Source organism: Trachemys scripta, chromosome 2 (assembly GCF_013100865.1).
Source record: "Trachemys scripta elegans isolate TJP31775 chromosome 2, CAS_Tse_1.0, whole genome shotgun sequence".
Lineage (NCBI taxonomy): Eukaryota > Metazoa > Chordata > Testudines > Emydidae > Trachemys > Trachemys scripta.
The window spans coordinates 173,482,010-173,508,758 of NC_048299.1; the positions used below are offsets into that span (position 1 = coordinate 173,482,010).

General features: G+C 40.4%; 2 protein-coding genes across 6 annotated transcripts; one reads left to right on the forward strand and one right to left on the reverse strand.

The window, feature by feature from the left end:
- PAK1IP1 (PAK1 interacting protein 1) lies at positions 1–12,963 on the reverse strand. The gene is made up of 10 exons (XM_034762336.1): positions 12,700–12,963; positions 10,652–10,814; positions 9,836–9,956; positions 9,669–9,743; positions 7,810–7,862; positions 6,700–6,845; positions 6,517–6,614; positions 4,428–4,527; positions 1,312–1,438; positions 1–592 (listed from the first exon to the last, which is right to left on the reverse strand). The coding sequence occupies exons 1-10, from the start codon at positions 12,826–12,828 to the stop codon at positions 444–446; spliced, it is 1,161 nt and encodes a 386-aa protein (XP_034618227.1). The 5' UTR covers positions 12,829–12,963; the 3' UTR covers positions 1–443.
- LOC117873214 (tRNA selenocysteine 1-associated protein 1-like) lies at positions 12,476–25,759 on the forward strand. 5 transcript variants are annotated; one of them, XM_034762338.1, is made up of 10 exons: positions 12,476–12,627; positions 14,263–14,447; positions 17,055–17,124; positions 18,254–18,330; positions 18,420–18,559; positions 19,247–19,378; positions 20,431–20,550; positions 23,444–23,636; positions 24,230–24,275; positions 25,366–25,759. In XM_034762338.1, exons 4-10 carry the CDS (start codon positions 18,301–18,303, stop codon positions 25,500–25,502), a joined length of 798 nt encoding a protein of 265 aa, XP_034618229.1. In that variant the 5' UTR covers positions 12,476–12,627; positions 14,263–14,447; positions 17,055–17,124; positions 18,254–18,300; the 3' UTR covers positions 25,503–25,759. The 5 variants fall into 5 exon arrangements, with proteins under 5 accessions (XP_034618229.1, XP_034618228.1, XP_034618230.1 ...); XM_034762337.1 differs by lacking the exon at positions 12,476–12,627 and adding an exon at positions 13,014–13,100; XM_034762339.1 differs by lacking the exon at positions 12,476–12,627 and adding an exon at positions 13,014–13,100 and having other exon boundaries at positions 18,423–18,559.
- The last annotated feature ends 990 nt before the right edge of the window (positions 25,760–26,749 follow it).

The following is a 26,749-nucleotide window of genomic DNA, read 5'->3' on the forward strand; positions in this document are numbered from 1 at the left end:
TATTTCACTGAAACCTATTTTCAAATTTTAATGATTAAAACCAGAAAATCCAAGTATATTAATACAGAACTGCAGCAATTTTTGTAGTTTTAAACTGAATTTCAGAACTGCTCAAAGAGAATTTTTATACTATACTTGATATAATTAAAATATACATTAGATATACTACATTATGTGTTTACTTCTGAATGGTATAATTCAAGAGAAGTTAGTACCATCAGATTTGCCACCTTCCAAAATTCTGAATGGTCATTTCATTTATCAATGTAGAAACATTTTCTACTCCCCAAATTAAGATAGTTTCAGAGATATGTGCCCTGTTGAGATGGCAAAATATGCCTTGAGTAGAAGTGAGAGGTGTAAAAAATGGTTACAGTGATACCAAAATTTACTGATATCAGCTTATTATTTGAATGGTAAAGAAGTTACATTCATTTTGAGCTCTATAGTTTCATTTTCTTCTTTTGCTGTGCACCTTCTGATTTTCGTTTCTTGAGCATCACTTGCCTATCTCCCTTTGCTGATTTATCACTATTATCAGTCCAACAAACTTTCTTTTTCCTAGTTATCAATGGCTGTTCATCTTCATTTACTGAAACAAAGGAGAAAGTTATTCATCATGAGTTTTTAAGTTCAATATTTGGAATCTCTGATGGCATGAAGTACAAATTTATTTCCCCCCATTTTAAAAAGAAATTGAAACAGCATGAGCTCTATAATCTATTTTAGCGGAAGAGATGAGAGTGCCATGGTATGCAGTGTCCAAACATCAAGCGGCAAGTAAATGTATTTTAGATGGTCAAGCATGACTGCTGAGAAAAAAATACTGGGCTAGATTTTCTAAGTTAGGCCCATGCAATGGGTAAATACATCTGTCCATACCTACTTTATGCATACATACCTGACATGCAAGTGACCTATTAGGTACACAAAACTGCATACGTTTAATTTTGAAAATCTGACCCAACAGGTTTAAGGACACATGTACAGCATCTGCCAGTCAAAAACAGTATCCTAAAAGCCTGAGCATTTTATTTACATAAATATTACCACACTAATTCTTACTTAAAGGTACTTAGAGAAGACTGCAGAGAATTAAGATTTTGGTCAGACTAGCTGTGACCCTCCGAGCACCCCAATGCCAGATGGCCAGGGCTGCAAAATTAACATGGCATCTGGTCCCCGGTGGAGACACAATGTTGAGCCCAAAAACTCACACCTGCTCTCGTATTTTCTATTTTCTCACTATATTAATAGCACTTAAATAGGAATTATTTTCAACATAAAATAATCAAGATGGACCTCTGTTACCATAAGAAGAGGTTGTAGCATTGTCAGGGTTCTCTTTGGTTTCTGAAGTTCTGTCTAGCCATACTGCTAGACATGTAAGCCTGGCTTTGGTATTGACTTCACATAGCAAAGATGGTCTATCCTGGATCTGAGGAAAATATAGAAACAGATTCATTAAAAGGTTATTTCAATATAGTTTAAGTCACTTAACCTGTACATCTACTTTTAAGGCCTTATATCTCCACGCCACAACTGTTAACTGTGGTTTTGTAATGCTGTCAAAGCCAGGGCTGCCTTAAGGGTACATCTTGAGGGGCAAGACGGGTGTGTTTTTTAATCACGTTGGTTCAACTGAGAGAGCTCAACACAACTGAAAACATTAGTTGGCTGGCTGTAGCCTGGGTGAATCTTGGCTACAACAAAGCTAGCTAGTCTGCAACTTAATGGGGCTCGGTGGTGTTAAGCTAACATGACTGAAATATATCCCACCCCCCATTTATTTCATCAAATACAGGGTTATAACTGGTTACAAGTAACGTGGTTCAGTTTATGTGCACACAGCAGCTTTTCTGCAATCACAACCACATTTGTGTATCTACATCTACCATACTGCTTAACTGTGTTTGTATCAGTGTGCTTTGGGAAAATCTGGGCAAACATTCCATAATATCTCATCAAAACAAAGTGTGTCTTGAGAACACACAGAATAGCAATAGCAGCCCATGAAGCACTGCGCTTTGGAATGTCCCACCACACAGAGAGTTAGGAGGAGGAAGGAACAGGCACACCAGTTACGTAAACATGTTTAGGACAGCAGCACTTGCCGGGGGGGAAGGGGGGGGAAAGCATCCTGAACCAGTAACAGTAAAACAACCATGTGCCAGCCTAGGTCTCTTGCTGAAGCCAAACAAACGCTGTTAGCTGCCATGGTTGCTGAGCTTTAACAATAATGTTTAAATCTTGGAATGTGAACTTCTTGGATCAGGGATTGTCTTTGTGTCATTTGTACAGTGCCTAACACAATGAGGCCCTCTTTGAGGTCCTTAAATGCTACTGTAATAACAACAATGATAAAAAAGTGAGGACATAACCCACAATTGGAGCCAACCAAGGCAGTAATTGGCTACAAACTTGGTTAAAAACTGTAGTGAGGACTAGGCCTATCACATTTCAATGAAGAATGAATAATTTATAAACCTTGGCTAACTATAGTTACTAAAACTGTTCATCTTTTGCATCATGGAAAAAGGCATTGGGATAAAAATGAAAAAGACACATTCTGAAGTGATTTTTTTTTCTGCTTTGTTAAAAAATAAAATGTTTGGAATAAATACTGAAATAAAAGTGCTCAATATAAAATTGAAATGCCTAATGTATCACCATCTTTGATTTTTTTCAATCAGGACTGTATTTTTCCCCTCTTGAACACAAAAAATAAATAATACATTTTGTGTTTTTAAAGAGTGGTGTTAGTCACCAACATTACAAACATTATAGTAACCACCAAAGCATAACAGATTGATTAGGAAGCTGTAAGTGTGGCCAGTTAGATATCAGGGAGAGCATAACCTTGCACAAGATGGAGGGGTGAAGTGACTTGAGAATTTCATAATTTTTTTTTTAAAATCACCACTAAAAATTAAAAGTTTTTAAAGTTATGTAAGAGGAATTGATAGCCAAAAGATCTAAGTGCATATATTTAAAAAAATTCTGATAAACATGGTGTGGATGAAGTTCAGGATTTCTAGATTGCAAGCAGGTTTATTCAATGTTTAAAAATAATTTGTAAATGCATGTGTGACACTGCACCCCATATTCTTCGCAGTGATATTATTATGATAGGATTATGACATCATCATGATTTTATGCAAGATAGGTCATGTGAGGTAGCATTGGAAAAGTTATAATTTGCTGAATATGATTATCCTATTTGTATGCATGTATCATTTTTGTATATGAAGTTATGAATATTGACTATGTATCTATTTCACATGTAGCCATTCCTGGGCAATGCCTACTAGGCAAAATCCTTTCAGTCTAGATGGCTGGGCTGGGAAGGGCCCATTCAGGTTAATGAGCCATTAGGAAGAAACAATAGGCTTTAGGAGAAGCATATCTCCACCTGGGGATCCTTCCTGAGGATGCTACAGACAGCATCCAAGTAATGGCTGCTATGACAGGGACATGTGACCAGGTCACCTGGTGCTGGTCCTCCACCTTGGGATATCAGTATTTTTCCACTAACTGACATGGGAACCAAATTGTGAAACAAAGGGTTCCCACCATATGCAAAAGCTATATAAAGCAGGGGAGTGACATCATCTTGGTTCTTCACTGACCCCCAACCCAAGAAGACTCCTGGAAACACCTAAGAAACAAAGACTGAGTTGGGGGAAGTGCTGGACCCAGGATAAAGGGATTTTTAGCCTGTGAATGGAACATCTGGGAATTCCAAGCTATAAACAAGTGCAACTTGCCTCCTAAGAATCTGCAGCCTGCTTGTAAAATCACTTAGGGTGAGAATTTGCTATTCATATCCAATCTCGTTAGTATATTAAGCTTAGTTTGCATTTTTGTTTATTTGCTAGGTAATCTGCTTTGATCTGTTTATTATCCCTTATAATCACTTAAAATCTATCTTTTGACGTCAAACTATTTTGCTGTATCTAAAACCACTGTGTGGGAGTCATAACTTGGGGCATAAAGCTGTTGTATATTCCTCTCCCCATTGAGGGAGGGGGCAAATTTCATGAGCTTACACTATACAGTTCCCTGCATAGTGCAAGACGGTATAATTTTGGGTTTACACTCCAGAGGGGGTGCATGCCTGAGTAGCTGGGAAGTTTCCTAGCTGGAGCCTTTCCATGCAGGGCTGATCACAGCATCTGCATGTAACTGTAGCTGGGTGTGTCCCTACCCGTATGTGTTCTGGTGAAAGTGCAGGCTGGAGCCTGGAGAGAGCTTGTCACAGCAATACTGTGTAAAGGGAGCCCAGGCTGGTGGGTCAGTGGGGCTCTGTGGTACGCCAGTTCCAGGAGGTACCCCGGGGGAATCTGTCACAGCATGCTTTTTAAAACCTAATGTTAACCTGCAAATTAGTTCTCCAGAATTTTTCCATGAGTTGCTAATGTACTAACCTTATCAAGTTCAAGACTCCACAATTTAATGTATCCATCACTGGATGCAGTAACAATAACCTGTAGTCCTTGCTTTTCAAAACTGTAGATGTCTTTTATTCTAGAACAAAATATAATACCTGGATACTTAATACTATGACAGGTGGCTTCAAACAATAAGGACAAATGGTAAGTAGTTGTCAGAATTTAAAAATGAAGAGAGAACATTCTACACGTCATTTAGAGAGCCACAAACTATGGATGCTTTATGTGAATATTTTTGATTTAGGCACGTAAGATACAGCTCATACACAGGACTAATCTGTTTTGTATTCTGCCATTGGGAGCAATATGTGCCTTTGAAAAATACATGTTGAGGACTGTTAGGACCCTGATTCAGGAAAGCACGTAAGTGCTTAATTTTAAGCACATGCTGAACACTCACTGATATCAACAGCACTTTAGCATATGATTAAGTGCTTTGCTGAATTGGCATCTAAATTAAGACAGAGTACTAGATAGTTCTTTAATGATAAAGGGGAACATATAAGATTCCCTTTCTACTGGCCTGGATGGAGTCCAACTGTGCTATTTTACATAGGTGTCCATTTGGATACCACTGCAAGATTATAAATTGGTAACAGCCTGCTAGTCAATCCTTATGTGGATTCAGGAAAGAAATAAGAGACTCCTTATGCCATTTTTTTCTATTTTTATTCATAGATTCTAAGACCAGAAGGGACCATTGTGATCTAGTCTGACCACTTATATAACAAAGGCCATAACTTTACCCAAAATAATTCCTAGAGCACATCTTTTAGAAAAATATCCAATCTAAAAATTAGCATTGATGGACAACTGTTTGAGTTAGTACCTCGTGTTGAGCAAGACTTATGACTGCTTTGTGGGGAAGACCATGGAAAAGGTGCAGACACTACCAAAGCAACTAAGTTCTGGTACATGTTTGTCAAAATACCTGCACAGACATTGTGGTTTGGGCTGGAGATCGGGTTCTCAAACTTGAGGGTTGAGGTGGACTTGAGACCCTGAGCTGCCACGTCAAAGCTACCTCTACACAGCTACGTTTAGTGCGCTAGTGCGAGCCCCGCTGGCATAGATCTGTGGACCTGAGCAAGACTCACTCCCACATGCAGTGTAGACATACGCACTGTGTTTTAGAACAGAAGCACATTCCTCCAATGCAATTTGTTCCACCTCTTTTTCCGCTGTCTCCATCCTTTCTTGGCAATTTATACTTCAACACACCTTCCTCTCCTTCCTTACGTGCTTTGACCATTAGTGAAATATTGAACAATATAGATGACTAAATTATCATCATTGGGCATCTGAGCTAAGACCATTTAGATTAACAGAACAGTTCACACCTCTCCGAGCTATAATTTCCAGTTCTCTGCAGATGCAGGCAAACATCTCTGCATCTGTTTAATTTGTTTTGCTTGTTTTCAAGATTCTCTCCTCAACCACAAGGGCTTGAAATTTTAATTAAAAACAAAAACAAAAAAGAGTAAGCTGAGATTTTGGGAACAAGATAAAAAAATGCTAAGTACCGTTTGGCACCCTCGTGCCGAGGATAGATTAGAAATGAAACCTGAAATTCTTAAAAAGTAGTTCCTCAAGAACTGATTTGAGGCACACTGATGGGGCAAAATAGGTCATTATGCAATTCTTGTGCCTGTGCTGTAACTATTTTATGGATAAAAAAATCATAATCTGGAGGTATAAATCCGTATCTCTTTAGAATACAGCCACGACAATTTAAAATCACATACACACAACAAACTGTATTTAACATATATAAAAAGATCATCATATATATCCAGTGGGGAGGTATTAAAATAAATCTCACACAGGGATTCCTTCATGTTTCATATAACAACAGGTGTACACTTACATTCAGTGAGAATGCACAAATCTGTATTGAATTTGCAACTCAGTACATCAGAAACAAGGCAGTTTACTTTCTATTTTAAAAATAAAAATAAACTGTATTAAGCCAAGATGTTCTCAATGTCGTCACTAACCAGGCAGTAGTGTGTATTCAGCACTGCCATAAATTTTAAAACAATTTAACAGGACAAATATAAAATACCTGTTTTCATGAGCTTTAAATTCACAAAGGCACTTTTGTGAGTCACAATCGTACAGTCTTATAACTTCATCATCTCCGGCAATAGCAAGAACAGAATCCTTGAAGACGAAGAGAAGAAAATGCAGATGAGGCTAAAGTAATTCAAACAATTTAGTTTCCCACCCCCTTCTTTTATGTACTTACTGTTATAAATCTAACTGAAGAAATTCTCTTCTCAGTTGTGATGGCACCACTGACAGATGCTGTTTCAAGTTTGTAGACATCCACTTTATTAGTTACGACCACCACATACTTCTCTCCACTGGGAGACCATTTAACTATGTGTGCATCTGAACAATTTAAAGTAAAAAACAACCAGAAAGACCATAAGTTTTGCCATAATAATAATTTAAAAACTCTGAATCTCATTCTTGACATCTTCACTCTGGAATCTTTAACATGCAATGTATATGACCCCAATCCTGCAAATATTTATGCCAATGCTTAATTTATTATCAGGAATAGTACTATTGACTTCAATGATGCTCATAGTAGTAAATGTAAGCATATGCATGTGTGTTTTCAGGATAGATTATATTACCACCCGGAAGGGGAAATCATATCAAATCTTCATATGTACTGGAATAAATCTAGTAGTGGCAAAACAGATTTTTAAAGACATTGTTGGGTTCCAAAATTTAGGTTTTGTAAAAACAAGCTTTTACAAAACCCTACCTAAAATCAATGTTCCAAAGAACTAAAAACAGAAACTTCCAATAAAGAGTTATATTTTAAAACAAACATTTTTCTGTAGTCTTTGCAACCCAAATTCATGTTAGTGCAAAGGAATCTAAAAGTGAAAATCTTTAGAAACTGTCTAGTCTATTTTCAATGTCCAAGCTGAAATAAATGCAGAAAGTAAAGTAATACAAATACTACTACTACTACCAGAATAAATAGCAAACTATTTTTTTTTAATTTTTCAGTTTTGATAATCTAAAGTGTTATAATTAAAAGAGGTACAGAATTAAAAAAAAATGATTTTTAGCCTAACAATGTGTATTTGAGGAAAGAAATAAGATTTCTGCCATAGTATTACTATAGCCTGTCCATGGCAATTTCAATATTGAGGATATGTGCTTTTGATATTTAGTATAAGGTAGAGCAGAGGGAATTACCATAATTAAAAAGTCAAACATTTGCAAACCAAAGGCTACCCCAGTGTATCTTTTAAACAAACATGCACATACATAAAAGGAACTCATCTGATTTTAGTTTTAATAAATACTTTGCAGATTAGATTGACACACTCACTTTGCTTCAGATTTTTGATGAAGGCAGATCGTCCTTCTACAAGATTCCATGTTCTGTAAAATACCAAAAAGGAGTTGAATATTCATCACTTAAAATAGCACGGAGAAATTAAAGTACCATTTACCAACCATTGGTAAGGCTATGTTTTAGTCACGGGTATTTTTAGTAAAAGTCATGGACAGGTCACAGACCTGTCCATGACTTGTACTATATACCCCTGACTAAATCTTGGGTGCTGTGGAGGGGGAGCTTCGGGGGCACCGCAGGTGCTCTAGGACCGCCGCTGCTGTGTGTGTGTAGGGGGACAGCACGTGGCCGGGGACCCTGCTGGTGCTGGGGAGGGAGGGGTGGGCACACAGCCCGGGACCACCGCTGGTGCTCGGGGGAGGGCGGGGGGAGGAGAGGCAGCGCGGCCCGGGACTACCGCTGGTGCACAACGGGGGGGGGGGGGGGGGGGAGGGGGTGGCAGCATGTGCCCGAGACTGCCACTCGCACTGTTCTTTAAAAGAAATACTTTGAAATGCTGTCGCTATTTTAAAAAATGTAATAGTCTGCACTCCCGTCTAGAGCAGGCCATCCAGTCCTCCTCCCAACACCAATCTCTTAACTTTGTATTCTTCCCTGAAAGGTTGGCACTTGTTCCATCTGCAACTGACATCAGTCTTGAGGCTAACAGAAGACATCAATCTAGCACAGGGGTAGGCAACCTATGGCACGCGTGCAAAGGCGGCATGCGAGCTGATTTTCAGTGGCACTCACACTGCCCGGGTCCTGGCCACTGGTCCAGGGGGCTCTGCATTTTAATTTAATTTTAAATGAAGCTTCTTAAATATTTTAAAGCCCTTATTTACTTTACATACAACAGTAGTTTAGTTATATATTATAGACTTACAAAAAGAGACCTTTTAAAAACGTTAAAATGTATTACTGACACGCGAAACCTTAAATTAAGAGTGAAAAAATGACTCGGCACACCACTTCTGAAAGCTTGCTGACCCCTGAAGCAGTTTGATAAAGATGGGCTTCCCTACTCCTTTGTGTTAAAAGGCCAGTTTTGTATACTACAGAGTCAAAAGGATGAATATTAACTCTTTAATATTTCAATGGAGCTAAGAGGAAATTTCAAAGTGCTAGGTACAGCTACACTATGGAGACTTCACCCGTATAGCTACATCACCATAACTATGCCAGCATGACCCCCTAGTATTCATAGATCATAGAATATCAGGATTGGAAGGGACCTCAGGAGGTCATCTAGTCCAACCCTCTGCTCAAAGCAGGACCAATCCCCAAACAGATTTTTGCCCCAGATCCCTAAATGACCCCCTCAAGGATTGAACTCACAACCCTAGGTTTTGCAGGCCAATGCTCAAACCACTGAGCTATCCCGATGCAGATGGAACACCTCCTCCCTGAATGATGGTTGCTATGTCAACGGAAGCCCTCTACTATAACCATAGCTGCATCTACGCTGGGGGTTAGGTTGGCATAGCTATGTCGGTCAGAGGTGTGCGGGGTTTTTTTTACATCCCTGACTGACATAGCTATGATGACCTAACTTAAGTGTAGGCTCAGGCACAGATGTACTCTGTCTAGATTCTAGAGTGACCCTTATCCCAACCATAATCTCTGCCTAGTATAAAACAAAGTGAAATTCAAAGGTACATTTTGATAGACCAGGAATCCTGCAAGTGTGAAAACATACACTGTTACATAGGTCAACTGACAGCAGCGTCACAGATGCTTCCCTGATCCTTGCTTCACAGTCTAGTCCCAATATATAATCCTTGCTTATAATTCAATAAGAGAACTTAGTAGTAAATTTCACTAAATAAGATTTTCAGCCAGTTTTGACTCACCTTAATGTTTTGTCTGTTCCTACTGACAAAGCTAATTTTCCAGAAGGGTGAATAGAAAGAGATGTCACATGCCCCCTAATAAAGTCAACAACAAAAAGTTAATCGTATTTTCTTTGTCAAATAAATAACCAAAAATATCTAAAAAAGAAGCAGGTTAGAAGACTCACTTATGTGCTTTAATGGATTTCAGACATTCCCATCTCTTTGTGTCCCAAATACAAATTAATCCATCTTCTGCTCCACTCAATAAGTGTGCATTCCCATAGAACTCCAGGCAAGTTATAGTGCCTACAGAACAAGATCAGCACTATTAAGCTACATTATGACACCCTGAATAAAAATACTACACAAAAAATAGTTTTATATAAAACGCAAGATATTCACTTAAAGACATGCTAATATTTTAAAACTTAATTGCATAACTTCCAATAAAGTCACACATATGAAATTGTATTTTGAAGTGCAAAATGAAAGTCACTTAAATTGTTGTCATTTTGCATCACACCTATAACAGATACCTTTTTACATAATACCTGTCTAGGAATTACATCATTATAAGTACACCTCATACATTATTTGCAAGAATAATGCATGCACAAAACATGCAGCAATGCCTCTCTATCTGTGAAAGAACAGCCTGCCTCTAACATCCAAACATGCCAGCCTTTTGTTCTGCTTGTTAGATGAAACCTGGCTTACTTACTATATATTTCTTCATGAAAATAAGTTTAACTACCATATTTAAATCACTGATGCCCCTCTATTGTCCTTGTCTGTTGTAGCATACAATTTTGAATTCTGTCTGATCCCTCGCTCTCTAAAGTAAGTCACATTTATTTATTTATGTACATTTGATAATTCCTTAATCCATTTCAAATGTATCTCAACTGAGGCCCCATTAAAAATTGACAGTTCTCTGTTACAGAAACACACCCACCAGTAAATCATGTAATTAATACCTCTAAAAAGAAAAGTTCCCTTACCATTATGATGCAGCAATGCCCCATGTTCTATCTTCTTTTTCATATCATATATTTGGATTGTTTCATCTCTGCTACCAGTGACTACATATCTGTTATTCACAGCTACTGCTGATAATGAAGCAGTGTGGGCATGATGGGTAAAGTCAGGGATAGGCGTCCAGTTCTGAAAACAAAATATAAAACGAATGAACCTTTTTAGAAACACACCCAGTGTGATGTTTTAACTTGTCTATGATTAGATTGTCAATATCATAGTATAAGACTAATTTTTAAAATAGCAAAAATTAGCCATGCTCATTTTGCCAAACATACAAAAACGTTATATTCTGTTACAAATCTAATGGGACCCTGTGAAGGAAGTTTCCTAGTGGTCACTGTATGATTAGAATGACACCATCAACCTAACAACTCTCCGGTCTCCAGAGCTTCGCTTGTGACTGGTGATGGGGGTGGATTGGTGCTTCGTGGAAAGAGGTTCTATGGCTTCCAGAAGAAAGAGACAAGTCGAGGCTCTTAGGAAAATCCAAGCCAGTCCTGCCCTTTCTCCTTCAGCACTTTGGCAATGACTGCCTAGGAAGGAGTACTGCGGAAACGAATCTAGGGGTTATTTAGTGGATCACAAGCTAAATGAGAGTCAACAGTGTAACACTGTTGCAAAAAAAGCAAACATCATTCTGGGATGCATCAGAAGGATTGTTGTAAGCAAGACATTAGAAGTGATTCTTCCAATCTACTTGGTGCCGATAATACCTCAACTGGAGTATTGTGTCCAGTTCCGGGAGATACATTTCAGGAAAAAAGTGGACAAATTGGAGAAAGTCCAGCGGAGAATAACAAAAATTATTAAAGGTCTAAAAACTATGACCTGCGAGGAAAGATTGGAAAAACTTGGTTTGTTTAGTTTGGAGAAAAGAAAAGGGTGTAAATAACAGTTTTCAAGTACATAAAAGGTTGTTACAAGGAGGAGGTGAAAAACTGTTTTCCTTAACCTCTGAGGCCGGGACAAGAAGCAATGGGCTTAAATTGAAGCAAGAGAGATTTAGGCTGGACATTAAGAAAAATGGTTGTGGAATCTTTGTCAATGGAGGTTTTTAAGAACAGGTTAGACAAACACCTGTCGGGAACGGTCTAGTTATTACTTTGTCCTGCCTTGAGTGCAGAGGACTGGACAAGCTGACCTACTGAGTGCCCTTCCAGACTACACTTCTACAATTCTATATTCTTGACATTCCCCTCTCCACCCTTACTATGCAGCCTTGATGCTTCCTTGAGTAGTTGAAGCAGAGGTGGTAAATTGTGGAACTAATGTGCCATTTGCTGCAATCACATAGTTTTTTCTGCAGGTATGTTTTATGCCTTCCACCCCGCTGTATCTGTCTTCTCTAGGTTGGGTGTAAACGCTTCAGATCACAGACCATCTAGTGTTCTATGTCTGGGCAATGCCCAGCAAAACAGGGCCCGATTCTGGGTTGGTTGTTAGGTATTAACGACCACAATAAACGTACTAAATAATAATCATAAAAAGCGTGGCACTCTGTGCCCCTCTAGAGGTGACTGGGCCAAAGAGAGTGTGGCTATGCCCATTGCAGCCGGGTAACTCGAGCTGCAAAGGCGCCTGCTTTTAGAGCCCCGCAGGGGACAAGGCCCCCAGACATGCTGAGTTGCACCAGCATGTGGTTGGGTCCTGGGGCGGGGAGGGCTGACATGGAGCTGGCGACGTGCAGCGAGAGGGAGGCGCAGTGTTGGCTGCCCGTCGTGTGCAGCAGGCAGGACTCCCGGCATCCCCTGCTGCAAGCCGGGCCCCGGCGCTGATCAGATCAGCTGCGAGCAGCCACGCCCGGCTCACAGCTCGCGCCTCTCACCGCACCGGCCACGAGCGCCCAGCAGGGGGAACCCATCGGCGGCGCGCGCGCGCGGAGCCACCCTGCTTAAAGCCCGCGTGGAGGCAGGCAGCATTGGACGCGCGCATCTCCGCGGTAGGTTACTGGGGCACCTGGGCCCCTGGGTGACGGGAGGGCCACCAGCAGCTGCCGCCCCGGCGCCGTTACCTCCCCCGGCCGCACCGCGAACCCGAAAAGAATCTGCTCGTAACAGCCGCCGACTAGCTCCATCTCGCGGCGCGACCCCGGTCGTCCTCCTTCCCCCACGCTCGGAGGCGACGCCTGGGGTCCTTCCATCCACCCGTCGCACAGGCTGTCCAGGCACTGCCTGAGCCGGAATTGACAACGCCCGGACACCCCCGAGCCCGCGGCCCACCCTTCGGGTTTTCTAGCCGGGGTGTATCCCTTGGAGTCCCCGAGTCGGATAGAGAGTGCGCGGGCTGTGGACGCGGTAGGGCCCTGGCGTTGGGGTAACAGGCGTTGCTGGGGGCAGCCTCAGCGTGAAGTCCCGGGCGGGGGCGGAAGTAGGACCCGTCCTGCTCCTTATGGCGACGCCGTGGATGGGAGACGTTAGTGCCGGGACCGGGTCGGGGGGTGGAGTGAGGGCCTCGCGAGCAGGGGGAGGCCGGGGGGAGGGGCTTCTCTCGTTCTCACAGGGTTATCGCTCCCGCTCCCGGGGCGGTGTCTGTCCTTCCCCTTCCCCTGGGCCTTTCCCGGAGCCGCCGCCCCTCCCCCTCTCCCGGCGGGCGGCTCCGCCCGCTGACTCCCCGCGCCCCCAGGAGTCCGGGGAGAGTCACCGGGGGAATCCGCCCGTGGGACCATCGGGGGTCGGGTCGCTGCCCTCAGGGTCAAACAGCCGCCCTGGGTCAGCGGGTGAAAATATTCCCCCTCTGTACTCCCCCCTTACTGATCCTTTAAACGCTCCTGCCCGGGGGCGCTCTGCGCCTTTGCCACGCAACATAAATACCGTCACACGCAAACCACGGGCAGCAGCTTCCCTCCCCTCATCAACTATAACCAATCCCCACCCTTACACAGCCCGAGAGTGTCCCCTCTGTTTTACTGTGTAGTGACTTACAGCTTCGAGGTCTTAACCATGCCTCTGGATATTTGATTCACTGGCCATGGTTTTTCCATTTTACTATAAAGTCTGAAAAAAGAATTGGAATTAAGAATATTTATGCACCAATAGTCGCATAATGGTCTTTTTTTTTTTTTTTTTTAAAGCTTACCTTAACAAATCTTTCACTACATGAAAAAATTAGGCCTGGTCTACACTAAAAAAGTTTTACTGATAGGACTGTCAGCAGGTGATATGTTCTACCTATACAGTTATAAGCCATATTTTGGATGTAGTTAGACCCGTATAAAGGTGCTTTTTATGCTGGTATAGCTTATTTTGCTTCCCATCCCAGAATAAGTTATACTAGTCTAAGCATTTTGATACAAATATAATTAAATTCACCCTAGGGTATTTTTGTCATTTTAACTATATGAGTATAATTAAAGAGACAAAATTTTCAGTGTAGACAAGCCCTTACATGCATGCTTAAGGTTAAACGTGAGTAGTCCCATTGAGTAGCTTTATTGGAGTCAAATATTTGAAGTTAAGCATGCAAGTCTTTCCAGGATTGGGACCTTAATAACTAAATGGTAAAGTTAGTATGAAAAAGTAATGTATCCTGTCAATATGCATGCCTCTAACTTTTTTTAAATTTGTTTGAATTACAGTGAAAAGATCAAATGACAACACTGAAGCTCAGAGAATAAAATCCCAAAAATATTGTTTCGTATAGAAGACCATGATAACTGTGATCAAGATATTATTGCATCACTTTTTTTTCTGATACAATTTTTCTGCGGTCAAATTGCTTTTTTATTGTGCTGCAGCTTGCATTAAATGTGCACACAGAGTGGTAAGTCCAAAAACAAACAGCGTAAGTGGTCAAAAGTAAATTGGACAGTTTTTAATCTAAAGGCCTAGTATTAGAATTTTATTTTTTTATACAAAAGTGGAATTCTGTTGGCTCTGTCTCTTTTTAAATAGCAGAACTATAGTAAAACCTTGCTGATGCACATTTTGCTAATATGTGCACTTCATAATTTGTGCAAAATGACATCCATCTCTATCAGGAAAGAGTTAATAGTAGAGTGCTGTTGTAAAGTCTCCCATATTGTTAAAAAAAAATAATTGCTGAAATTCAAAATGAAGTGCTGATCCTGAAAAAATTAAAGCAGTGGTCTCCAATCCTTTTATGCCCACCTTTTGGATCACCTTTTGAATTTAAGGGCAACCCAGGATCTACCCCTTCCCTGAGGCCTTGCCCTGCTGACTCCATCCCCCCCTCTCCGTCGCTCGCTCTTCCCCATCCTCGCTCACTTTAACCGGGCTGAGGAAGGGGGAGGGGGTGCAGGCCCTGTGCCGGGGTCCGAGGGGTTCGTAGTGTGGGAGCAGGCTCTGGGCTGAGCCTGGGGCAGGGGGTGCAAGCTTTGGGAGGGAGTTTAGGTGCAGAAGGGGGTATGGGGTGCTGGCTCTGGGAGGGGAGTCGGGGCAGGGGGTTGGGGTGCTGGCTCCAGGAGGGGGTTGGGTTGGGGTGGGGCCTCCCGCAGGACGGCATTTACCACGAGCAGCTCCCGGTTTGTGGTGCAGTGAGGCTAAGGCAGGCTTCCTGCCTGCCCCAGCCCCACACTGCTCCCAGAAGGGGCCAACATGCCCCTGTGGCCCTGGGGGGGGGGGGGGGGGGGCACGTAGCCCCCCGTGCTGCCCCTCTTTGCTAGCACTGACCCCTCAGCTCCCATTGGCCACAGTTCCCCATTCACAGCCAATGGGAGCTGCAGTGGTGGTACTTGCAGGCAGGAGCATTGCACCAAGACCCCTGCCCCCAACCCCAAAGGGGCCGTGGGGCTGTGCTAGCCACTTCCGGGAGCGGAGTGGGGCTGAGGCAGGCAGGAAGCAAGCCTAGCGACAGCTCCACTGCACCACCGGAGATCATGACCGACTGGGAGAGTCCCCAGGATTGACTAGTTGATTGTGATCAACTGGGTGGTGACTACTGGATTAAAGCATGTGAATGACTAGTCACATGAATAGTCCCACTGAAGTCAGTGGGATTGCTCACCTGTTACAAAGTTGTGTGTGTGTTTAAGGGCTTGTCTATACATGAAAATTAATTTACATTAAGGAAGGTTGTGAATTTAAAGCCCAGATGCTGTTCCTGAATAACTCCATATGTAGACAAGCTCAAAGTCTTTGCAGTACCGGGGTTTTAAGTTTTCAAACTGTTACTATTGTGATTTACTAAATTTGTAATAGTTCCCATAGTCATTAGAATGAAAGATGTACTACGTATTTTGCTACATAGATCCCACTTTAGGGTAATATGTTTCAGAAATCTGTTATGTGGAATAATAGGGGGTGAAATTTCATCAGGCAAGCATTTATTAATGTGTACAAAATACTCTATTGCAAATGATTTTTACATTCAGTAAGAGTTTTAAAAAAATTGTTGAGGGAAAGTGCTGTGGGCAATGACTTGCTTTAATCCCCACATTGTTTGACTAGTAAGATGATTTAAAAGAAAATACATAGTGAATAGCTATTTCAGATTTTCCTTAAAAATTGTATAGAGCAAATGAGTGAGCTAAGGGGAAAAGACATTGAAACTAATGAAATGACTGCACAAAGCTGTAGCCCTAGCACGGGCCTTTGGCCGCTATTGTAATACAAATAATAATGAGAGGCTAAATTCAGAGATGCTAAATGGCTATGTAAATTACAAGTCAGTAAGAGGGTGAAATTTGCATACCAAGCTGGCAGAAGGGCGGTAGCTAGGAAAGATACAGGAGGGCAAAATTCTCCCTTTTCTCTACCTTATATTGTCTTGTTGCTTTTACCGCTACAGCTGCCTCTTCCATATGTACCACTCTGCACTCTCTTATTGATTTGTAACTTACACCAACAACCAAGGCATCTTTGAGTTTGGCCCAAAGAGAGGAGGAACCAAGGAAACCTCAAAGGCCCATAAAAATGAGCTAGCTATCTTTTTAATCTTTTGGATGATAGATGTTTCTTCACTTCTAAGCTGACCTTATATCCCCCACCAACCAAGCACATATTTAAAATAATATTCCACCTTGAGGCAGTGGTGGAATAAGAACAAAAACTCGCAACTGTCCTCTAGAATAGAGAAGTTGAAAGATAATTACTGGTCTTGGTGAATAGAAAGGATATGTGTGCTCATTCCAGGTTATCCCCAAGTCAGGCTGTGTCACGATATGATGATTTGATCCACAAGTGGTCAGTGGTTGCCAATAGCAGTAGTCTGCATAAGTGTATTATGGTTAGGCTTTTGCAATGCAAGTCTAAGCTCTGGAACCTTTCAAAATTCCCCAAGTTAAATCTCTTAAATCAGATTTAAAAGAAAGTGAACACGTTCTCAGCTGTGCAGCAACAAATTTTTTTAGTTTAAGTTGAATTACTTTTCATAAAAGCTTCTCTCCTCCTCCCCTTTTTCTTTAAATAGAGGATCAGAATAAATTGTGAAACAGTGCAGCATTCCTTGTGAAGAAAACTTCTGAACAGTGGCAAACCAGGTAAGATCATCTGGTGAGAACAAGTCCAGGTCCACAGTGCTTAGGAGGGATTCTAAACCATATCCAGAATTCTGAGCAAATATAAAACTAAAATAGTTTCTCTGAGTAGGTGAATTCTAGCCCTGTGGTTCCTTCAGGTAATTTGCTAATTAATTACTCTCCCCTGCTCTGGAAACCTAATTATATCAACTGAAGCAGGTTGTGGGACCTGACATGAAGCATTGGACTTCCCATTATTTAAAAGTGAGTTCTCATGGAGGGGCTTGCCTGTAACACACACTGAGCAGGATATATGCAAGCACTCACACAGACATTAATGTTCTACTTCTAGTAAGTAAAATGTATTGAGAAATACCAAATGTATTAACTCTTGGAGCCCTAAGGATGAGAATCCTCATTCTTAAGATTCTAAGGTGAGGAACGTGACCTGCGTTAACTCTACAACCATCTCCCTCCTTCTCTTCTCTGTAGTTGTCCTACCTCCTTCCTCTTTTTTGAGTGAGGCATGCTTTCTGCCTGTTTCTTCTTTGCCCTGCATCTGGGCATGAGTTCCCCTGGGTTCCAAACTAGAGTCTATCTGTGTCCCTCGTCTGCTTTCCCCTTGCATCCCATCTACCAACCTCCTCTTGGTTCTTGGCCTGAGCGAGTGACTGACCTCTAGCTGTGAGGAGAGGTGTCTCACAGCAGCAGGAAGGGAAGAGCTCCCAGCAAAAGGGAGGCAGGGCCAGTTGAGGCTCATTCTAGGCAAGAGTGATGACCTAGCTGTGCCTTTCAGTCACCCAAAAAAATGCTACTAGAGTGCTCTAGCACAGTGTTTCTCAACCTTTTTTGATGCCAGCGACCAGCGTGCTGCCTTCCTAAACTGTGTCAGGAAGATTTCAGGGACTAGCGCTGGTTCACAGACCAATCATTGAGAAACACTGCTCTAGCAAGTCCTACAGAACATTTAGGCGCAGTCCGGTCCTTAAAGTGATTAACATTTAGGATTGGCCAGCATCTAAGGGATAACTGCTTTATTTTATTTTACTTTTTTTAATTCCAAGAGGAAGCTTTCAATCCTTTAGCCAGATTGACAAGTCAGGGGAATATGGCTGTTCATACAATCCTTTGGCTCTGTTATTTTTGCCAGGCGTTTTCCCCAGAGGCTGCTTTCCCTCATGGGAGGCGGAGGGAGAGATGGGACCCCAGGCTTCTTTCAAGGGCAAGGTGAATATGGGGAAATCACCTGTGGTGATGGGGAGTGGGTGGGAGGAATTTAAATGAGACTAAGTACTATAAAGCTTTTTTCATCCCAGCAGGATACAATGGGAAAGAACAAAAGAGAGTCCCTACAAACCTATAGCTGGTGGAGAGGACCACAGAAAAAACGAAAGAAAAAGAACAAAATAAAAGCAGGAAGAACAGACTATGTTAGTGTTGTTAATCTTCCAATCAGGTAAAAAGCTCTTGAAACAGACCAGAAGAACTAGCCCCTGTCCATAACAATCCATCTAAATCAATAGTGAGCAGTGAATGAATACTTTGAGATTCTTAAATGGAGGTTCTTATGTAAGTGCCAGTATTGTTTATGCCAGTATATTTTGTAAAAGTAATAGTCTTTGTAATGAGATTTCATTACACCACTCTGCTGTCAAATCTTTGCTGAGACGTGAGTGACACCAATAGTGTATATTTTTTTGGGGTTACCATTTTACTTAGTACTTTGAGATCCATCAATATGCATTTATTCGTTTGTTGCTGGTATTTTTATTGCTCCTCTTCTTTCCTCTTACTAAGATAGTAAAATCCAGTCAGCGGTGTGGGTGTTTTAAGGTGGATTGACTTGGACATCTGCTCTCTCTCAAAGCAGAAATAAAGCTTGTTTAGCTAGAGAAGTAGGCTGGACTCGCAATCTTCGAGAATATTGCGCCACAGTGGTTGTACTACAAGATTTGGACTGATCCTGCAAACATGTACACTGCCAAGTGCAACGATTACTACAGTGTGTAGTGCTATAGACCACAGTGTTTGCAGGATTAGTCCCATAGTTATTTGTTATATGCAATAACTAACAGCTTTCTGACCAGTCTCTTAAGATTTCAATATTCTTGCAATCTAATTATTTCTTATCAATCCCTTTTAGACCAGATTTCTCAATAGTTGTAGGAGAGCTAACTCCTGAAGTGGATGATTTTCAGCTATATGACTATTTTGTGAAAAGGTACCCTACATGCATTGACTGCAAAATAGCCACAGATCTACTGGGATACTCCAGGTAATTTTTACACAATCAAAATGCTGCTTATAAAAGGACTGTAGACAGTTATATGTAAACCACTTGGTCAGACTTAAATCTGTATCCTGTTTCTGTGGTGTCGTCGTCTCCCTCTTCTCCCCCCCCCCCTCCCCCCGGGGCAAAGAGAGGGTAGAACAGAGGTTAAAGTCTAAAAACAAAGCAGTATTTGAGGAAAATCCCTTGTGCTATTTCAAGTCTTTGTCTGGATTGCCCATGTAATAGGCTAAATTGTGATTTCACTGTGCACATATTTGCATGCCAGAAAATTTACCTGGGGAGGCAAAGGGGATGTACATTGAATTAATGGGGCTCTGCTCATGCCCAGCAGTGCATCTAATGCATAATCAAGAGCTGTATTGAGGGCTAAGTATTATCACCATTTGATGGATGGGGAAAATAGACAAGGGGCCACAAACTGAAGTCAGTGGAGTTGAACCTGCTTTTACCAGCAGCAAAAAGGGCCCAGAGAGAGTTTGTGACTTGCCCAAGGCCACCCAGTGAATCAGTGGCAGGGCTGGGACTATAACTCTTTGTTGCTGGTTCCCTATTAAGATCACAGGACACTTTGTGGACAAGAAACACAAAGTACTGAGAAAGTGAACTTTTCTTCTTAAAATGCTAAGTACTGTAAATTGATAGTTCTTGGTTAACACTAATTGAGAATGTGGGTAAATCAGTTGCCATTAATATGGAGTCTGCCTAGATACACAGGTAACACTTGTTTTTATTTTATTTATTCTTTTGTTGAGAACCACCATTAAAAGAAGCTTGCTCTATTACTCTAACAGCAATCAGCTGTCAGTATTTGCTTTTTGACACGACTTTCAGCTCTGAGAGAAAGCATTTAGCCACGGGTGTTTAAAAACAAAAGAAAAAAGATAGAAAGCAAATATGTACTGTAAGCCATAGTAGCTACAATGCTAAATAAGGGTTTTGTCTGCCGAAGAAAACACTAAACTTACTAACTCTGTTATAATGTTATTGGTGTGTATACTGGAATTACTACAATATCTACGTTTTGAAATTTGCAGGGGGTATGGCTTTGTCAGATTTGGTGAACAAGGTGATCAGATGAGAGCACTGCAAGACTGCCAAAATGCACCAGGTCTAGGTGGAAAAAGAATCCGACTGAGTATAGGAATTTCTAAAAGGTAATGAATCAGTCTTGTACAGATACAGGAATTAAAGGTAGTCAGTAAACACTGGTAGCTTCACCTTGTCCAAGCATATCTCATCTACTGTAATGGTGGTGTCATCCCATATTTCATGACATAAAGGATCTAATTTTGCATTTCTTCTAGTTAGAGCTTCTCTATCTGCTTTTCCTTTCTGGTAACCATGAAGTACATAGAGCCTGGCCAGAATCCTGGGGTAAATGTTTTTTCAAAAGCACCTAAGTGAGCATGTGCTTAACTTTACTACTGTGAATAGTCCCATTGAAATGAATGTGGCTATTCATAATAGCAAAGTTAAGCACATCATAAGTGATTTCAGGATCAGGGCCTTACAGAGTAAATAAAAAAAAGTTTCCCAATGAAAATAGCACAGGATTTATTTTAGTGATCTGGTGAAGTGAAGGAGCACTCTTAAGCAGGGAGAACAAAAAAGTCTATAGTACAAAAGCCAAAACCAGATCCCAAATGCGATATACAGAAAATACACCAACTTCCATCAATGTGGTCCAAGGATTCCTGACTTTGAAGTTATTAACATGAAAGTGAGGACTGTGAACCACTCTTAAAAGGTTCCTTGTTCTGCCTCCTAAACTCTTAATCGGTTAAAAAGTGTATATGAGGCAATCCCCGCTTTTACCAGTTAGGTTTGGGTAGGTTGATATCAAATTGACATACATTCGCTCATCCAGTACATGGGTGAAATAGCATGTAACAGGATGAAACTTCCTAAACATACTTAAATTACCTTGCCTTGTATTCCTGTTAGTCAGTGGAAATATCCAAAAATGAAGCTCCCTTTTCTAGGTATACCCAGACCTTGTAAATATTACCTTTTTCCCCTTAAAGGAGATAAATCTTCTAATTCAAGTTGGCACTACCCAAAGCTGGTCTGAGAGCTAGATACCATTGTCTTCAAACTGTCAGGTTATGAACAAAATGTCTGTTTTTCCTTTTTGGCGATCCTGTGATGTGGGGTATGTTTAAGTCTTTCACACTCCAAAACAAGATCAGTGTTGGATACCTATAAACAATAGAGTGTGGGTTTTTTCTTTTTTTCTTTTTCTTTTTTGAGGTCCTTTCAAAAACTTCAATGCCCTTCTTTGCTAATTTCGTCCTTTTTCCATTTGGTAAAAGTAACTTGATTGTTCCTCTGTGTAATAATTGAGAAAAGATAACTTGGTTCAGTTTGTTTAAGTATTATCCCATTCTCTTGTTATGCTAGTAACTGTCATTAAAGTGTGGGTGCAGCTTTCATGACAAAGGCACTTATGTGTAGGTCCTATAGTGATTTATATTTCTAATTTAGTAATGACAGACTGGTTGACTTCTGTGCCTTTTACCAAAAAAAAAAAAAGTAATCTGTTTCAAATTTAGGTTTAAACTAGAGGTTTTACTTTATTTTGGTTTATTTTAGTTTTGCTTTCTTGGTTAAGGGGCAGACCATACAAGTGGCTTTTCTGTGTAGAGCACTATCAAAGTAAATGGGGGGGCCCCTACAAGTACAGGAGTCTGCCTGCACAGGGCCACATTTAGCATGGGTATTAAATATTGAAAATCTGATATGTCTCTGGAATGTGCAATCAGTTCATCTGACTTCATTGTATATTGTATAATGATGAATGAGTATCAGATGAATCAAAAAAATTAGAAAGCTCCCTAATTTAGAAGAAAAAATTGTCAAACAACTATTTTACATTTCTTCCTTCACTCTCTATTAGTAAATGAATCCGGCTCCTTTTTAGAGTTTGTGCTTTTGCTGCTTATTCCCCACTTCTGACTTCATAAATTGTTGTGGCAATGAGTGTCATAAACAGGATTACAACTTCAGATGGGAAATAAACTCTGGCAGCTGTTGAATGCCAAACCAGTCTCTATGCAAAACAAGTTCAGGCGGAGTGTGTGTGGGGGAGGAGGGAAATGTGTGAGCGGTAGGTTGTGTGGTGTGTGGTTTTTTGGGTGGTTTTTTTTTTTTTTTTGGTTAAAAACAAGTGTCAGATGCTCCTTAAAATATAATCTGGGATCTCTTTGGGATTTTTGTTTCTTTCCCCCCCGCCGTCCTACCCGAACAAAGATTTAGTAATTAGCCACAGACAACAAAGGGCTAAATAAAAAAGAATGGTTTCAGAGTTGTAGCCGTGTTGGTCTGTATTCGCAAAAAGAACAGGAGTACTTGTTGCACCTCAGAGACTAACAAATTTATTTGAGCATAAGCTTTTGTGGGCTACAGCCCACTTCATCGGATGCATGCAGTGGAAAATACAGTAGGAAGACACACACACACACACACACACACACACGAAACAATGGGTGTTACCATACACACTATAAGGAGAGTGATCAGTTAAGGTGAGCTATTATCAGCAGGAGAGCAAAAGAACTGTTTGTAGTGGTAATGAAAATGGCCCATTTCCTGCAATTGACAAGAAGATGTGAGGAACTGTGTGTGGAGAGGGGATGAATGTAGCTGCTTTAAAGCAGCTGTACTTGATAGCTGTCTGACAAGTACTACTTAACCAATCTATAGCAGAGCACTAGGCTTTAGCTGCAGAAACTGTGTTTATGCTGACACTGAAACTTACTTTAAAGTAAATGGATAGAAGTAGTAGTAGTTTCCTGGATTTGGATTTTACCCAGGATAGTAATTACTATTGGTATTGGCAGAGGTGAGACCATTTACTTCTCTATAAACACAGATGAAAAGTACTGTGCAGTGATTTTCCTCACCCTTTCATTTCTGGCAACTTTTTCAGAGAAATGTTCACCTTCATAATTTGATGTACAAAGACTTACTGAATTGTTTAATTTTGAACTAAAATCAGTCTTGCATCCAGTTCTTAAATTCTAATTATACACTTTTAAATGTTTTTAGAATGAAAGCAGAATTCCAGCGGTATCAGTCCTATAACTATAATGATTATTATCAAGATTATCAGAACTACTACTCACAGTGGGGTTATGATCCTTATGCTGATTACAACTATAGCTATCCTTCCTATGACAACATGCATGCTGTTGGAGATTCTGCTATAAGAGAGTCAATTGTGACTCCAGCTGTATTTGAGGTATTGATGTTACTGAATTTACATTGAAGATAAGTTCTTGCCAAAATATTAAATTACATAATGAGTTTAATAATTGATAACAGAGCTGTATGTCATTTTCCCCCCTTTAGTTTTAACATGGAAACCATGCTTAAATCCTATGATAATGTGTAAAATAAGGACTAAGTGGCAGATTGAAAATCCAAGCCTTTACATGATACACTTCTCTAGCATTAAACCTCTATAATCCTCTAAATGTGTACCATTTGTTCTTGCATTTTTTCCCAAATGTGACTAACATTATCTGTATGTAACTTTTTATCCTAATAAGTCTGTCCATAATGCACATAATTTAATTCTCTAGTTGTTCTAAGCCATACTAAACTATAAAATTGCCTTTCTCCTGAATGTCTATTTTTTAGAAAGGGAATGGATGGAGGTTGGGGGGGACGGGGGACATTTTTTTACAGCTTTTAAGACTTTCCTTGAAGATGCATGAATACATTGAAAATCCTTTTTTCGGATAATAGAATGTAAAAATTTCTGAAGAACCTGGAATTAATAATGATTATACTTCTATAAAACTAACACAAACATATTCTTGTTTATTTCAGGAGACCCCAATTGTGGCTGAAAGCAATGATGAACTAATAACTGAAGGTAACGCTAATGCTATCATACTTCGATTGTTTGGTCCTAATAATGTCTGGCTTTATAAAATTTCTATACAGAACTGCTGATAAAGTAGTGCTAGTTCATGGAAAAAATCTACAAATATTCCATTTTCATTTCCAAATGAACTATTCTAAATACTGGCACAGAGGTCAGCAAGTTGGGAATGTAACGTAACTTACGTTGTATGTAAAATTAGGAGTTTTCAGACTTGGCACTCTTTTTAAAACAAATGACTTTCTTCTAACTTGCTCTTACATGAAGATAAAATAGTCTTTTGTCCCACTCCGCTAATTTTCATCGATGTGCTAATTTCCATCTCATAATTTCTCCAGCTCTTTACAGCCTTGACTCTGTTTTAAAAATATCTCAGTAGAAAACAGGTTTCTTAAATGTTTTACAGCATGATTAATATCCATACTGCTTAACAGAATCATATGCTAAAAAGCAAAAGAGATCTGTTACATTTTGTACAGAACTCTTCTCTTCCCCCCTCCCCTCCTTGTCCCAAACAAAGTTGGATGCCCTATCATTTATCTAACCATAATGGCAAGCTATCTTATGCCAGAGGGCTCTTTCCCTGCTTGAATTGCTATTTATCATGATTGTCTGTCTGAACCTGACCAGACATCAAAGTAAGATTTTGAACCTAAGTCCTTCAGAAACTTTTCACCCTTGTGCCTGAGAAATAAGTGTATGTTGGATACTGGGATATTAGGAAAGCATATCCTGGCATGCATTTTCTCTCCTTTTTAAATGTAGGGGTAATGATATTTCACAAATTTGTAGCAATGGATGTATAACTTAAGTTAAAGTCTGTGCAAGTTTGTTTTAATAGAATTTAAATTTTCACAAAGTAGTGTACTTTAACCTTAAGCATTAATGTAATTTAATGTTGTGTATGGGGTTTATTTTAAAGTCCAGTTTGCAGAGGGTTTTTTGGGGTGGAAAGATTGGTACAATGAATAACAATAACCACATCTCACGTATGAAGCTCTTGCCATTACTTTTTTGTGACCTGTGTAGGTCTTTTTGTGCTGGGCCAATTTATTTTTATTTACTGGGTTTATTTTTACAGATCCACAGCTCCATCTGGATGTTGATGAAATGAATAGAGAATTTATGGAGAGAAGTGAAGAACTCTATGACTCACTCATGAATTGTCATTGGCAGCCTCTGGATACGGTCACCTCTGAAATCCCTAATGCTTTCTAAAAGTGTCTTACATGAATATATAGCATGACCGTTATGACCAAGGTGCTAACATTACATTTCTTCTACATTACTCTAGACCATACGTTTTAAAGCACAAGGATGGGTGGTTGTTTTGTTAAGCTTTTGACAGCCTTTGTAATTTTTGTTCATCACTCTATTCATGAAGCATCTTGAAATCATGTAAATATTCTAGAAATGTAAAGAGTTGAATAGAATCTCAAGATAGACTTGCTTGTGTAAATAAAATCTCGTTTCTGCAAACCTGTCAGTGGGGAATTTCACTTCTTCACATGTAAGTAGTTGGTACGCATTTTCTTTTGGGCTTGCAAAATCCAAATGGTCTCCTTGTTTCCATAACTTTCTAACTTCTACTTTGGAACTGACACCATGCTATAGAATGGCTATAGCTAGAGTGAACACTAGATCTAGTACCAAAGAAATATCTGAAAAATAAATATAGATGTGAAGATATTCTGAAGATACTGTTGGCTCAATTAGTTAGCAACCATCAGCCTTAGGGACTCCTGTACTTGGGAATGGAGCATTCATTCCCATGGCTCTCCTGCAGCCTCCTGACACTGAAGAATTGCAGTTAGGGAGCCACTTGCTCCATTATTGTTTCAGTTTTTTAATAAACTGATTTAAACTAGTTAGAGGCATCCTTAACTTTTGCAATGATGTGCAGATGGGCAGTTGGCATCTGGCACGTCTGTCCTCCTATTTAATATGTCTATCAGCAGTCCACTTCTATTTGCATAGTGTCCAAAGGTTCAAGGAAACCTTTGGAAAATATCCTTGTCATCTGACATTTACTTATGTACAGAGAGCCCAATATATACCATATTATGTATCCTTAATTCTACTGTGAAAACTCCATTCTTCTGTACCTTGCTTTCCTGACTGCATTTCCCTTTTCTGGCCCTTTGGCATGCAAATAAGTTGTACCAACTCAGATTTCTGTTAAGTTTAGTTAGGGTTCCTTACATTCAAACTCTGTGCCAAGTTCAGTTGTAACGTGCAAAGGGAGGTGTGTATACAGAGACTCCATCGGGACTTAACTGTTCTCATATTAACACCCTGTGTGTTGGGGGGAGTTGGAAGAAGGTGTATGTTCCTCCATTTCTTTCAGTTGGACTCTGAATCAGAGGAGTCCAATTGAAAGACTTCACTACCTATATATAGGACTTTAATCCTTAAGGACAATGAAGTATGTTGCAGGTACAGGGATCCCTTCACTGTGTGTGTAG

Excerpts from the sequence above, each read along its gene's own strand:
- LOC117873214 (XM_034762338.1), top strand. The coding sequence starts at position 18,301 with ATGGGACCCCAGGCTTCTTTCAAGGGCAAG. Across the intron at positions 20,551-23,443 it reads AGTATAGGAATTTCTAAAAG|AATGAAAGCAGAATTCCAGC; the intron begins GTAATGAATCAG and ends AAATGTTTTTAG. Across the intron at positions 24,276-25,365 it reads TGATGAACTAATAACTGAAG|ATCCACAGCTCCATCTGGAT; the intron begins GTAACGCTAATG and ends TTATTTTTACAG.
- PAK1IP1 (XM_034762336.1), bottom strand. The coding sequence starts at position 12,828 with ATGGAAGGACCCCAGGCGTCGCCTCCGAGCGTGGGGGAAGGAGGACGA. Across the intron at positions 4,528-6,516 it reads TTTAAAGCTCATGAAAACAG|AATAAAAGACATCTACAGTT; the intron begins GTATTTTATATT and ends ATTTTGTTCTAG. Across the intron at positions 1,439-4,427 it reads GGAGTCTTGAACTTGATAAG|ATCCAGGATAGACCATCTTT; the intron begins GTTAGTACATTA and ends TATTTTCCTCAG.